We start from the raw sequence: 14,073 nt of genomic DNA, 5'->3' as shown, positions 1-14,073 counted from the left end.
ACATTTACTCACTTGGTTCCCTTCATTAGGTCTAAGCTCCTCTTCTGTGATTTTCCAAGACAGATGATTTGTTCTCGCCTGGCTGCATTTATTCGCATACCCTTTTATTTATTGTTTCAGAGTATTTGTTCACTTTTGGCACCAAGTGCCATTACTAAGATGAATAGTTAAAGGACGGTTGACATTTATTAAAACAAAAAACTAACATGTAAATGAAGCTAAAATTTAGAACTACTTATTAATTCTAAAACCTGTCCCCTTCCCCCAAATACTGTCAAATGCCCATTTTATACCATTTATTCAATACAGTGAGTATCATTTGAAAAATGGACACATTCCTATATTACCCTAGAAATTTAGATAAGAGTTTTCAATTATTGACTACAGTAGACTTCCCCCTTACCTGTGGGCTTCCAAGATCACCAGTGGATTCCTGAAACAGAATAGTAACTAGTCCTATAGATACTATGTTTTGTTCCTATGCATACATACTTATGATAAAGTTTTTTGTTTGTTTTTATTTTTTGTGGTTTTTTTTTTTTTTTTTTAGACAAAGTCTCCCTCTGTTGCTCAGGCTGGAGTACAGTGGCAGAATCTCTGCTCACTGCAACCTCTGCCTCCTGGGTTCAACCAATTCTCCTGCCTCAGCCTCCTGAGTAGCTGGGATTGCAGGTGCCTGTCACCACTCCCAGCTAATTTTTTTGTATTTTTAGTAGAGATGGGATTTTACCATGTTGGCTAGGCTGATCTTGAACTCCTGACCTCAAGTGATCCACTCACCTTGGCCTCTCAAAGTGCTAGGATTACAGAAGCGAGCCACTGCGCCCAGCCTGATAATGTTTAATTTATAAATTAGGCATTAAGAGATTAACAACAACTAGTAATAAAATAGAACAATTATAACAATATGCCTGTGCTATAACTCTTGCACTTTGGTGCCATTATTAAGTAAAATAAGGGTGACACTTAAACACAGGCACTGTGATCCTGTTACAGTTGATCTGATAACTGAGATAACTATCGTTTGTGATGGTACAAGATTTCATCAGGCTGCTCAGAATGACCTACAACTCAAAATGTATGAATTACTTATTTCAGGATTTCTCCATTTCACATTTTTTGACCACAGTTGGTTGTGGGTTACTGTAACTGCTAACAGCAAAACATCAGATAAGGCAGGACTCCTGTAAGATTCTTCCTAAGTCTGAATTGGTCTAGGGACTGAAGGAAGCTGAAGTTTAAAAGCTGCAACTCAAAGGAGCTACAATCCAGTGAGAAGAAAAGACCCAAACTGATGAATCACAGCAAAAAAATGGCAAGGCACATACCTAACATTAGGGCAAACAGAGGTAGAGGAAGAGGTGGGGTGTTTAGAATACATGGGGAAGATGGTGCAGGGTATGGGGAAGAGTAGTAGGGACCAGGCAGTCATTTTAATTTGGGGAAAGTGGAGTTTGAAAGACAGAGGAGTTTTTATTTAAAGTTTGGATTCTATGAGCATGGATGAAAGAATTTGGATTCGAGAAGGAAGTGGTAATACTGTCATTGAAGTTTGTTACCTTGGCACTGATGCGTAGGGACACCAGGATCTGGGATGGGATGGAATCAAAGATGAGAGATTTGGGAATGAGGTCAGGAAAACATCTACATCAGGGTGCTTGTTAAAAATGTGGATTTCTGGGCTTCACCCTATATCTAACAAGCTGGTATCTGTTTCAGTGTTTTACTATGAAGTAAGCAATTTTACCATGAGCCCCAGGTGATTCTTAACATATGATTGTTCTCAGCTCTGCCTGTTAGAATCACCAAGGGAGCTTAGAAAAAATCCTGATGCATGGCTTTACCACTAGGAGCAATTAAATCAACACCTCTGGAGATGAATTCTGGGCTTTAGTGTTTGTTTGTTTTTTAATGTTCCCTGGCAATTGGAACATTCATTTGAGGTTGAAATCTACTGAGCCAGAAGTTTCTCACAGTGAGCCAGGCATGGGGTCTTGATCATTTTCCTGGAGTTATGGTCATAGAAACGGAGAAGAGATGTGCATCAAAAATGTTTGGAAAAAAATGTCCAAAGCAATTCCATCTTTAGTTCATAAAATATTATTAATTGATATATCACTTAGAAACAGAAACTCTTTTTTAAAAAAAAGCTTTGGTGTTGGATTTTTAAAAATAAAGTGGCTTACCTTGGCATGGGCAAAGTATCAGCATTCTTTAAATATTAATAAATAGAATGTGGTTGCATGTATTTTTGTCCCTAATTATCTGTTGCTTTTTTTAAATGTGGATTTCAGCACCTGAGCTGCAGTGTAACTTTGAAAATGGAATCTGTAACTGGGAACAAGATACAAAAGATGACTTTGATTGGACCAGGAGCCAGGGTCCAACTCCAACACTTAACACAGGGCCAATGAAAGATAACACTCTGGGCACAGCTAAAGGACACTATCTCTACATAGAATCTTCAGAGCCACAGGCTTTTCAAGACAGTGCTGCCTTACTCAGCCCAATCCTTAATGCCACTGATACAAAAGGCTGCACCTTCCGCTTCTATTACCACATGTTTGGAAAGCAGATTTATAGGTTGGCAATCTACCAACGAATCTGGAGAGACTCAAGGGGACAGCTGCTGTGGCAGATATTTGGGAATCAAGGCAACAGATGGATTAGGAAACACCTCAACATTTCCAGCAGGCAGCCCTTTCAGGTAAGGATAATGGATTTTATAATGTACATTTGAAATGCATCTGAATGTCTAAGGAATATGAAAGATCACTGTATTCTTGAATTAAAAGTAAGTAGAATTTGATCAAAATTACGTTGAGACACATTAATCATTTAATTGAGGGTGTATCAAAGCTCTTTACATTGTTTCCTCCTTGACTATCTCCAATAATGTAAGATTAGAATTTCTGAAGTTGAACATGTGGCCATTGGAAACAGCTGCAGGTCCTTCCAATTTCAAGTAATTGTTCTACTGAAATGAACACCCTGGAAGTGGAGGGAAGAGTTTTGCATAATCTCTGATATTTTGCAAAAAGCACAGACTCTGAAATCTGTGATTTTCCTTATTTCATTTTATTTTTATCTTTTTATAGGTAAGTAACAGAAATCCAGGCTTTATTCAACAATCAGCTTCTCTGAGGAATAACTAGAATTTGAATATCATTCTCCTTACTCCTAGGGGAATATTCTTTACTTCAGATTTCACATGTTGTTTTCTAAAAGTCAGACTTACTATAGCAAGCTCAAATGCGTATGTGGCTGTTAACAGTTTTGTAAAGGAATTTTATATATTATCTTTCTGATTATCTCAGCAATTTCCTGATTTTGGTAAGTCAGAAGTCCTTTCAGCCAATTTTGTAGATTCAAAGAAAAAATCTTAGAGTGCTGATTGTTTATCCTTGGCCAAATAGCTTATGGGCAGCAGAACTGGGATTTGGACCAGAACTCACAGTTTCTGATTAATGAACATGTATTTACTTTCCAGCATATCATACAGCCTATAACATGCAGGGGGCTTGAATATTTGTTCTTTCATCCTATAGTCAAATTGATCTACACATAACATACTGGAAAAAAGTTCTTACCTGTCCCTGGCTAAACTTTTTTTTTTTTTTTGCATGTGCTAAACTTCTTTAGTTACCCATATTTAAAGCAGTATATCTATCTAAATATCTAAATCTAGTTAACAGTTTTGTAACCAAGAACTTAGCTCCAGGTCACCTTTTGAAATCTTCTAAAAGTCATAAATGTAGATTGTACAGTGAAGAACACATTGGAATGGGAGATTTGTCCAGATTATAAACCAAAAGCTTGAGAACGAATCCCTCATCTATAGTGTGGCATCGTTCTGGTCAGCCACAGGGTAAGGTACGTGTAAGCGTGAGAATGAATCCCCCATCTATAGTGTGGAATCGTTCATCTCTGCCACAGCGTAAGGTACATGTAATCATATGGAATGAAATGGAAAGGAGATCCTTTGACTTTTATGTAATAATGGCTTATCCACTTCAGATTAATTCTTCAGGTTTTATTGGGTCAATTATAATTTGCATTGAGCAAGTATGTAGTGGATAAACCCTTCTTATGATATTTACTCAAGGATTGGTTTCCGGGAGAAAATCACCTTTACAGGAAAGTAGCTTCATAGCCAGATCGATGTGTGACTAACCAAGGAACACTTTCGTCATGAACCTTAAACATGAAACTTGAGGTTTGAGGCCCACGTTGGGTTACAAATGGAGTGTTCTGATTGATTTTATCTAAGGCTCCTTTTAGTCTTAAATAATAATAATAATAATAAGATTCAGGCCCAAAAAGATGAAATCAGAGATTCTCCATGCTGTGTGGATTTGTCATTCTAGTGAGTAAAAAATGGGGCCTGAATCACACTTGTAATCCCAAGACTGGGAGACCAAGGCGGGAGGATTACTTGAGGTCAGAAGATCAAGACCAGCCTGGGCAACATGGCAAAATCCCATCTCTACTAAAAATACAAAACAATTAGCCAGGCATGCACCTGTAATCCCAGCTACTTGAGAGGCTGAGGCAGGAGAATTGCTTGAACCTGGGAGGCAGAAGTTGAAGTGAGCTGAGATGTGCTACTGCACTCCAGCCTGGGCAACAGAGCATGACTCCTCAAAAAAAAAAAAAAAAAAAAAAAAAAAAAAAAAAAAAAAAGAAGCTGGGCAGAGTGGGCCGCTGATTTAAGGAACAGGATATTTTTTATCCATTGAATAATGGATAGACATAGTTTCTGTTCTGCTGAGAAACAGCAGCAATAACAACCAGCATTTTAATTAACTGTGATATGGTAGATGAAATTACCTAGCATAGAGCCCAGCAGATAGGAGGTACTCATGCTGTGTTTGTGTAAAGAAAAATGCAGAGATTTTTCAAGATCACTCGTGTAACATGAAAGAAATAGGATAGGAATAAATTGTACATGTAAGTGTACAGGAACCAGTTTGCTTGTTAACGTCAGTTGAAATAATCAGCCAATGCTTTCATGTGTATCATGGTCAGTAAAGGCTCAGGAAATCATTACACATGAAACTGCAGTTCAATCTTTTGATTTATATTACAAATTTTATTTTGTATAACGTATAATAAACTAAATATATTGAAAGTTTTGAAACTATCAACACACAATCAAGGTAATGGAAATATGCTTCACCTCCAGTCCCGATGCCTCTATAATACATTTCTCTGGCCCCTCATTCCTGGCACTTACCAGCCACCGCAGTGCTTTCTCTCACTAGACAGTAATTTATACAGTCAAAATTTTATATAAATAAAATTTTACACTATGTACTCTTTTGTCTGACATTTTGTTTTTTTCTCTGCATGTTTTGCCTCTAGAGTCTGCCTTGTTTCATCTAGAACAATTATTTTGAGATTCATTCATGTCATAGCATGTATCCATAATTTGGACAAAGCAAGTTGATTCATTAATGTACTGATTGATATCTAGACTGTTTCTAGTTTGAGCTATTATGAATACATGTGCTATGAACATTTGTGCTGATAACATTATATGAACACCTACTTTTATTTCTCTTGGGTAAATACCCAGGAGTGCAATGGCTGAGTCTTATGGCAGAGGTATATTTAACTTTTCAAGGGACTCTTAAACTGTTTTACAAAGTTTACGCTTTTTTAAATTCCCATCAGCAGTGTATGAGAGTTTCAGCTTCTCCACATCCAAGCCACTGCTTGGCTGACTATTATCAGTCATGCTAATCTTAGCTATTTAAAAATAGATAGTGGCGTCTCATTGTGGTTTTAATTTGCATTACCCTAACCTAAGCATTAATTATGTTGAGCATATGTGCTTATTTACCAAACAAATGTCTACTTTGAAATGTCTGTTCCAGTCTTGCACACAAGTTTTAAATGGGGTTGTTTGTTTTTCATTATTAAATTTGGAGCTTTTAAAATATATTTTTGATGCAAGCCTTTTATCAGATATATGAATTGCAAATATTTTCTCCCAGCCTGCAGCTTGTCTTTTCGGTCTCTTAATGGATTCTTTTGAAGAGCAGGTTTTTTTTTTTTTTAAATTTGATGAGTTCTTCTTATCAATATATTATTTTATAAATCATGCTGTGGGGTCATATCAAAGAAAGCTTTGCCTTACTCAAAGTCCCAAATGTTTTCACATCTTCTTTCTCCTCTCCTTTGAGAACTTAGATTACACATAAATTCAGTGACTTGAAATTTACTGTCTACTATTGCTGTGTTCATGTTTTTTAAAAATTTATTTTCTCTCTGTATTTTATTTTGAGAGGTGTCTATCTTTTCTTCTTTAATGACCAATGTGCTATCAGCCTACTGAGTAGCTGGGACTACAGCTGCATGCCACCATGCCCAGCTAATTTTTGTATTTTTAGTAGAGATGGGCTTTCACCTTATTGGTCAGGCTGGTCTTGAACTCCTGACTTTGTGATTCGCCTGCCTCGGCCTCCCAAAATGCTGAGATTACAGGCGTGAGCCACTGTGCCTGGCCCCCTTTAGTGTATCTTGCATATCTCTATTTTAGAACTTATAGAATATTGTTTTAAATAAGCATTTTAATGTATTTAAACTGATAATTCTGGCATCTGGATTTACTCTGGATCAGTTCTGACTGAGTGATTTTTCTCCTTATTATGAGCCATATTTTTCTGTCTTTTATTGTTACTGTTGCTTCCCTGCTAATTTGTGTCTGGATGTCAGATATGGTGAATTTTATCTTATTGAGTGCTGGAAGTATATATAAATATTCTTGATCTTTGTATTGGTATGTATTTAAGTTTAGTTGGAAAGAGTTTGACTCTTTTTGGTCTTGCTTTAAAAATTCATTAGGTGGGATCAGACCAGTTCTCATTTTAGAGCTAATTACGCCCAACTAGTGAGGCAAGACCCTTCTGAGTATCCCTGTGAATCTTGAAGTGTTTCTGGTCTGGCTGGTAAAATAAGCATTATTACTGGACATTGGTGAGCACGTGTACTGTTACTTTTCATCCTCTCTGGGTGTTCTTTCCCCAACCTCAGGTACCTTTCTTTAGGCCTGTCCCAACAAGTACTTAGCTATGTACTTTAGGGGGACCCTTTGCAGAGCTCCGGAGTTCTCTTTCTGTGCAGCCTCTTCTTCTCTGAAACTTTGTCCTGAGAGCTCATGTCAACATGGTTTCTGTGGACTCTCAGCTCTGTCCCCTCAGCTCAGGGAGAACAATGGGCTCCTCCTCGGCTCTTCTCCTTGGAATAGTGGGCTGGAAAACCTTTCCAGGCATAAATTAGAACAGTTGTTGGGCTCACCTTGTTTGGACTTTACAGCGTCTTGCAAACTTTTGTGGCATATATTTTGGCCATTTTTTTGGTTGTTTCAGGAGGGAGAGAAAGTCTAGTTCTTGTTACTCCATCATGGTCATTGCAGAAGTCAACCTAACTGGTATTTGCCAATACAGTCTGTTGCTACACACTGAACTTGCTTAAAATAATTTTTAGATGGCTCAGAACTTCCTGTTCATTGAATGAGACTCTCTGCTTATTTTGTAAGTGCTCATTTGTATGGAGGAACTTCAAAAAGTTTGTGGAAAAATGAAGTTAAAAGATAAACATTGAAAATGTGATCTTCGTTTTTTCATCCCTAAAGAAGTGATGGTCCTGGGAATGTAACAATGTCAATGCAGTCTTTTATACATTATTAGCTTAAGAAAAATGGGTGTCCTTTACACATTTGTTGAGATTGGGAAACAAAAACAAGTCAGAAAGAGCCAAATCAGAGCTGTAAGGTGGATCCCTGATGATTTCCCACTGAGACTCTCACAAAATTGCCTTTGCTTGATGAAAGGAATAAGCAGAAACATTGTGGTGTTAGAAGACTCTCTGCTAAAACTTCCCCAGGTATTTTCCACTAAAACTTTGGGTAACTTATTCAAAACACTCTCATGATAAGCAGATATTATTGTTCTTTGACCTTCCACAAAATCAACAAACAAAATGCCTGGAATGTCCCCAAAAAGCTGTTGCCATGACCTTTGCTCTTCAGTGATCCCCCTTTGTGTTGACTGAATCACTTCCAACTCTTGGTAGCCATTACTTTGATTGTGTTTTGTCCTCAGGATCATACTGGGAAAGCATACTGGGAAAGTATCTTCTGGTACAGTTCTTCAAAGAAATGCTTCAGGATCTTGACCCTAGTTCTTTAAAGTTTCCCTTGAGAGCTCTGCTCTTGTCTGCAGCTGATCTGGCACAACACTTCTGGCACCCATGCAGTGGAAAGTGTGTTCAACTTTAATTTTTCAGTCAGAACTGTGTAAGCTGAACCAATTAGGATGTCTATGGTGTTGGCTATTGTTTGTGCTGTTGATTATCAGTCCTCTTCAATTAGGGCACAAACAGGATTAATTTTTTTCCTTGCAAATTAATGTGGATGGTCTGTCCCTGTGCACTTCGTCTTCCACATCATCTTGTTTCTTCTTTAAAAAAGCTGTCCACTTGTGAACTACTAATTTCTTTGGTGCATTGTCCCCCTAAGCTTCTTGTAAAGCATCAATGATTTCACCGTTCTTTCACCCAAGCTTTATCATAATTTAAGGTTTATTCTTGCTTCAGTTTTAGCAGAATTTACATTGCTCTGATAGGGGCTGTTTTCAGACTAATGTCTACTCCTTCTTAGTGTCTCAAACTAGATCCTGTTCGGACATGCTATAATAAAGTAGTATAAGTTTATTTTGCTGCCAAAATTGAAATATTCGCATAGTTTTTTTCATAATATACATTTTCCATGAACTTTTTAAGGCCTCTCATATATTCACAGGTGGAGTGCCTTACCTATTCTGACTTCAGTCAATTATTCAAGGCCTCTTTCCTTGTCAGTGATACATTAGAAAGGCAGAGTATTGAAAAATGAGAGTAGCTTCTGCTAAGAAAGAAATACTATATCTTTTTCTGCTTCTTTCTTTCTTTTCTTTTCTTTTTTTTTTTTTTTTTTTTTTTTTTTGAGACAGACTCCTGCTTTGTCACTCAGGCTAGAGTGCAGTGGCGCGATCTCGGCTCACTGCAAGCTCCGCCTCCAGGGTTCACGCCATTCTCCTGTCTCAGCCTCCTAAGTAGCCGGGACTACAGGCACATGCCACCACACCCAGCTAATTTTTGTATTTTTAGCAGAGACGGGGTTTCACCATATTGACCAGGCTGGTCTTGAACTCCTGACCTTGTGATCTGCCTGACTCAGCCACCCAAAGTGCTGGGATTACAGGCGTGAGCAGCGGTACCTGGCTTTCTACTTCTTTCTTATTATTTTCCCCCTCTCTCCTTCCCATATTCTCTCCTTTCTCCTCCCTTCCTCCCCTCTCCCTGTTTCCTTCCTTTCTTCCTTCCTTTCATCTTCCCTGTTTTCAAGACTTAATGAATATTTCTTGAATATCAGATGTTGTCATAATATGTTATTTGTTTAATCTTCACGTAACGATAATAGTTTAAACACAAATAATATTTATTTTTATGCCCATGTTATCAGTATAACAGTAAAGATGTGCAGAGGCCAAACCAATGGCTCTTATATCCACGCTCTTTCTTCTAAATGATTTCACCTTAGTTTTAGTCCGCATCTCCAACCACAGTTAGTTGCAATAGTACCTTCTATCTGGCCTTGCTGCTCTCATTTTTGGACCTCCTCACTGAAATCAAATTGATCTTTCTAAAATGGAAACCTGGTCTTAGTATTTTATTACTTAAAACCCATTGGTGGCTTTCCATAATTTATGGAATAAAGTCAAAATTCCTGTTTTTGCCCATATTTCTGTGTGCCTCTCATCCCTACATTTACTGATTCCTGTGTGCCTTAAGTTGCCAATAGTCCAGAGTTCATTCTCTTTTTGTACTTGGGAAGACTTCTGCATCCTGCAACTTCTCCCTTGAAACATGCTTGGAAAATACTCATTTTTTTCAGATTCAGGTTAGTTTTTTACTTCAGTTTCTGTTACCTTTTCCTGAAGCTTACACTGACTGCTCCATGTGTCTTTAGGGGATTAGCTACTTATTCCTTTGTGCCCTTTGTAGATATACGTTTATCATGCAGTTTTTTTTTTTTTTTTTTTTTTTTGAGACAGAGTCTCACTCTGTCACCAGGCTGGAGTGCAGTAGCATGATCTTGGCTCACTGCAACCTTAACCTCCCAGGTTCAAGTGATTCTCTTGCCTCAGCCTCCCGAGTAACTACAGGTGCACGCCACCATGCACAGCTAATTTTTGTATTTTTAGTACAGACAGGGTTTCACCATGTTGGCCAGAATGGTCTCAATCTCTTGACCTCGTGATCTGCTCACCTTGACTTCACAAGGTACTGGGATTACAGGCATGAGCCACTGCTCCCGGCCAATCATGCAATCTTTATATTTACTTGTTTACTTGCCTGTGAGCTCACTGAATGTAGGGACTATGTCCTTGTTGCTCTAGTGCCTACCCCAGTACCTGGTATCCAGAAGCTGTATGCTAAATGTTTGTTGAATGACTATTTGACTGAATGATTGTACTCCTAATTAGTAGATAGAAAGAGAGGACTACTTTCCAGTTCATCATTCTTTGTGCTTAATTCTGGTTTCTTTATTGAGTTCATAAGAATTCCTTAGTGACTTGAAACTATGGAGCTAGTATGTCAGCTCATTTAAGCAATCATTGGTTTATGTATATAAGAGGCATTAATAATTATATTTTTTATTTCAGTTTCAATAAATGATCAATTTATTAATTTTCTCTGTTTTGGCTTATTCATATTTAATATCAACTAAAGGTGTTTTACTTAAAATTATTCATGCCAATTATGTCAGTTAGGTGAATATTACTTTGATTTATATTCAGGTAGTTTGGTTGAACCCTGAATATGCTAAGACATCACCTTTCTTTTTTTTATGAACAGGCTACTGTGTTTATATAAATTATTAAAATCTTCTTTGAAAATACGAAGAGTGTTATATTCTTATTTTTAGTTCTCGGTGCTTCAGAATTCCTGTGACACTTGCACTTAAGTCCTTCTGAGCAGTTGATGTTAATATTAATGTGGTTAATTCCATGAGACATGGTGGTTTTCATTTCCATCATTAATTTATACAGGAGATAGACTGTTTTCCTGGTGTACACTCAGTCATATAATTAGAAAATTTATAAGCAGAAAGGAGTTCTTTGGTCTAACCCATTTATTCTACAGATAGAGAAATTAGAGTCCAGAAACTGTCTTCTTTAAAGTCTAGTAGGTATTTAAGAACAAAGAATAGATTTGAGGTTTCCGGGTTCTGAACCCAGTGATCTTGACACTGTAATGATCTTCATCCACATTATTCACAGAAGTAAATATAATCCATATTAAATAAGAAACAAAAAATACTAGGGAGCTATTATAATGAAAAATGAAGTATTATCTTAATTATTTTTATCAGATTCAATACATAGCAACTTGAAGGCTAATAATTCCAATGATTTCCATTTTTCTAATAAGATTACAAGTTTTAGTAATCTAATTATTTTGACTGATCCACATGCTACCCCACTAGTCTGAAAAATGTGTTTATTTATATGTCATAAAGAATTGTTTATTCCAAAAAGGCTAATTTTCAAAATATTGGAATCTTCTGAAATTGTATCTATTTTTTTTCCACATGTTTTCTAAATATATTTTAGAGGGCATTTGTAGATTTTCATGGTGCTGAAAAATTATGGTATAATGCTCTTACTAAGGAGAATAATGGCATTTAGACATTGTAACTTTGGAGGATCACAATACCTTTTGGAATGTGGTTGTTGCAGCACTGGTCACTTATACTAATTATATAATAACATCCTATACTAATGCAATAATATGCCATACTAAATTATTAAATGATAAATTGGTCTTGAATTCTCTAGAATACTACAAAGAAATAGTTTATATAAGAAAGAGTACCATAGTGTATGTCAACACAATAGTTCCAATTTTTTTTCTTCTTTTTTAAATTTTTTTGAAGACAAGTTCTCACTCTGTTGCCCAAACTGCAGTTCAGTGCCGTGTTCATAGTTCACTGCAGCCTCAAACTCCCAGGCTCAAGTGATCCTCTTGATTCAGCCTCCCAAGTAGCTGCACCTGCAGGCATGCACGACCACACCTGGCTAATTTTTAATATTTTTTATAGATAGGAGGTCTTACTATGTTACCCAAGCTAGTCTCAAATTCTGGAGCTCAAGAGATCCTCTCACCTTGGCCTTTCAGAGTGTTGGGATTACAGGCATGAGCCACCATACCCAGCCAATATTTCTTTTCTAAAAGACATTTTGTAACATACTTCTCATTTTAACTAACATAATATTGAAAGTGTAGATCTGAGAAAGAGATAGTGTCTGCAGATCTGGGATCCTAGATACTAATATTATGGGATGCATTCAGATTTGATCAGCAGATATTCCATTTATTCCAGAACACCACCAGCGGAAGAATGAAATTACGTCTATCACTAAAACTTTGTGTCAATACAGACTACTGTACTTGTTATCATAGATGGTCCTTGGATGGCAGCCTTAAACAATTTTAAACCTAGAAAGTTGATGTACTTTTTCTTTTTGGATAAGTTTCATTGTTTTATCTAGTTTGGTTATAATTAATGTGTTTAGTATGGCTTGCTTGAGTTTTTAAAAGTTGTTTAGTATCCTTAGAACTCAGTGCTGATTTCTTTTTCTAGCAGACCTTTTATATAGGACATCTTACATTCTCCTGGCTCTCTACTACTAGCATGTCTCTGTGAAAAATCAAGACAGCAAAATAATTTGTTATAGAACAGCCTATGTAGAGGGACATGGGAGGAGTCATATTCCAAGAGGGAAAGACCTTTGAACCAGGCTCTATTTGTAGGGGCTGTTGAATGAAAATGAGAGAGAGAGAATGGACACTTTACAACACTATTAAAGCAAAATTCTGACAATAACTTCTAAAAACATTTTAACTCTTATACAATGAGCATATTACTGACCTTCCAAAAGTATAATTTCTTACAAGAACATCCAAGTACATCATGAAAAATAACTTTTTCATACCACTATCTTCAGCTGCCTTTATTGTTGGTTCACCACAAATGTTTTTATCAGAATCACAGAACATTAATTTTTAAATTAGCTACCATTACAACCAACTTGAGAAGAACTTTCTTTTTAAGAATTTGACCCAGATGCATTCTAGATCTATGCTAGAATTTGCACTGTGAAGCAAGATTTAGCATGCTGTTCAGTAAGCAACAAATCTGAGTGTTGCTTACACAGGATTCATAACAACAGCCTCCTTCCAACCTCTTTCAATGCAAATTCTAGCAAATTCACACTTGGAAGAAAAATATTCCATGAAGCTGCATTTGTAATTTATACTTTCAGCATTTCTGTATATAATTTCAGGGAAAGTGGGATCAACTTAACATTATTAAACATGGTCCTATGTTATTTGCAACATAACTTCAGAAACATTTTATTATTAGAAGTATTAAAAAATGATGTACCATTTAGGATTTAAGACACACCCTACAAATGAAAAAACAAATTATATTATAAACAACATTTTTAAAAAATTATGCTATCTCTTTCACTACAAAATCCTCCTGGGGGAAAATATATTTTTCTTCTTTATTGAAGGATGCTATCAGAGCACAGTGGAATTACTCATTTCCTAGAATGGGTAAGAAAAATATGAATAAGGAAAAGTAGGAACATAAATGCTTTAAATTCGATTTGTCTCTTAACCCTTCTCAGTCCGTGGCGAGTTTTGAAACTTGGTGTAACTTCCTTCCTTTATTCCTCCCTCCCTTGCTTCCTCCATCCCTTCTTGCCAGTCTCCTTCCCTTCCTCTCTCCTTGCATTTCCCTCTTCTTTCTTTTCTCCCTCCCTCCTTCTCTTTTTCCCTTAGTTCACCAGAGTCACAGATACCAGTCATTTGAATGCTTTCTGCTCATAGATACTGCCAAGCCACCTCACCCAGACTTCTGACTGGATTTAGTAGACTGGAATGAGAAACATAGACTTTGTGTCCGGGGCGGCCACGTCTGATTTTGCAGATTTTTGCTGTGATGACGCTATC

General features: G+C 36.8%; 1 protein-coding gene across 4 annotated transcripts in view; it reads left to right on the top strand.

The window, feature by feature from the left end:
• The window catches only part of LOC105488276 (MAM and LDL receptor class A domain containing 1), a 1,027,522-nt gene that overhangs the window by 456,300 nt on the left and 557,149 nt on the right, over positions 1-14,073 (top strand). For all 4 annotated transcript variants that reach the window (XM_071070418.1, XM_071070419.1, XM_071070417.1 and 1 more), the window contains one exon: positions 2,295-2,707. In XM_071070418.1, the coding sequence (XP_070926519.1) occupies positions 2,295-2,707 (413 nt within the window). The remainder of the gene's footprint in view (positions 1-2,294; positions 2,708-14,073) is intronic.

This window comes from Macaca nemestrina, chromosome 9 (genome assembly GCF_043159975.1).
Source record: "Macaca nemestrina isolate mMacNem1 chromosome 9, mMacNem.hap1, whole genome shotgun sequence".
Classification (NCBI taxonomy): Eukaryota; Metazoa; Chordata; class Mammalia; order Primates; family Cercopithecidae; genus Macaca; species Macaca nemestrina.
Note: the sequence above shows the minus strand (reverse complement) of the source record. Positions and strands in the feature narration are given on the sequence as shown.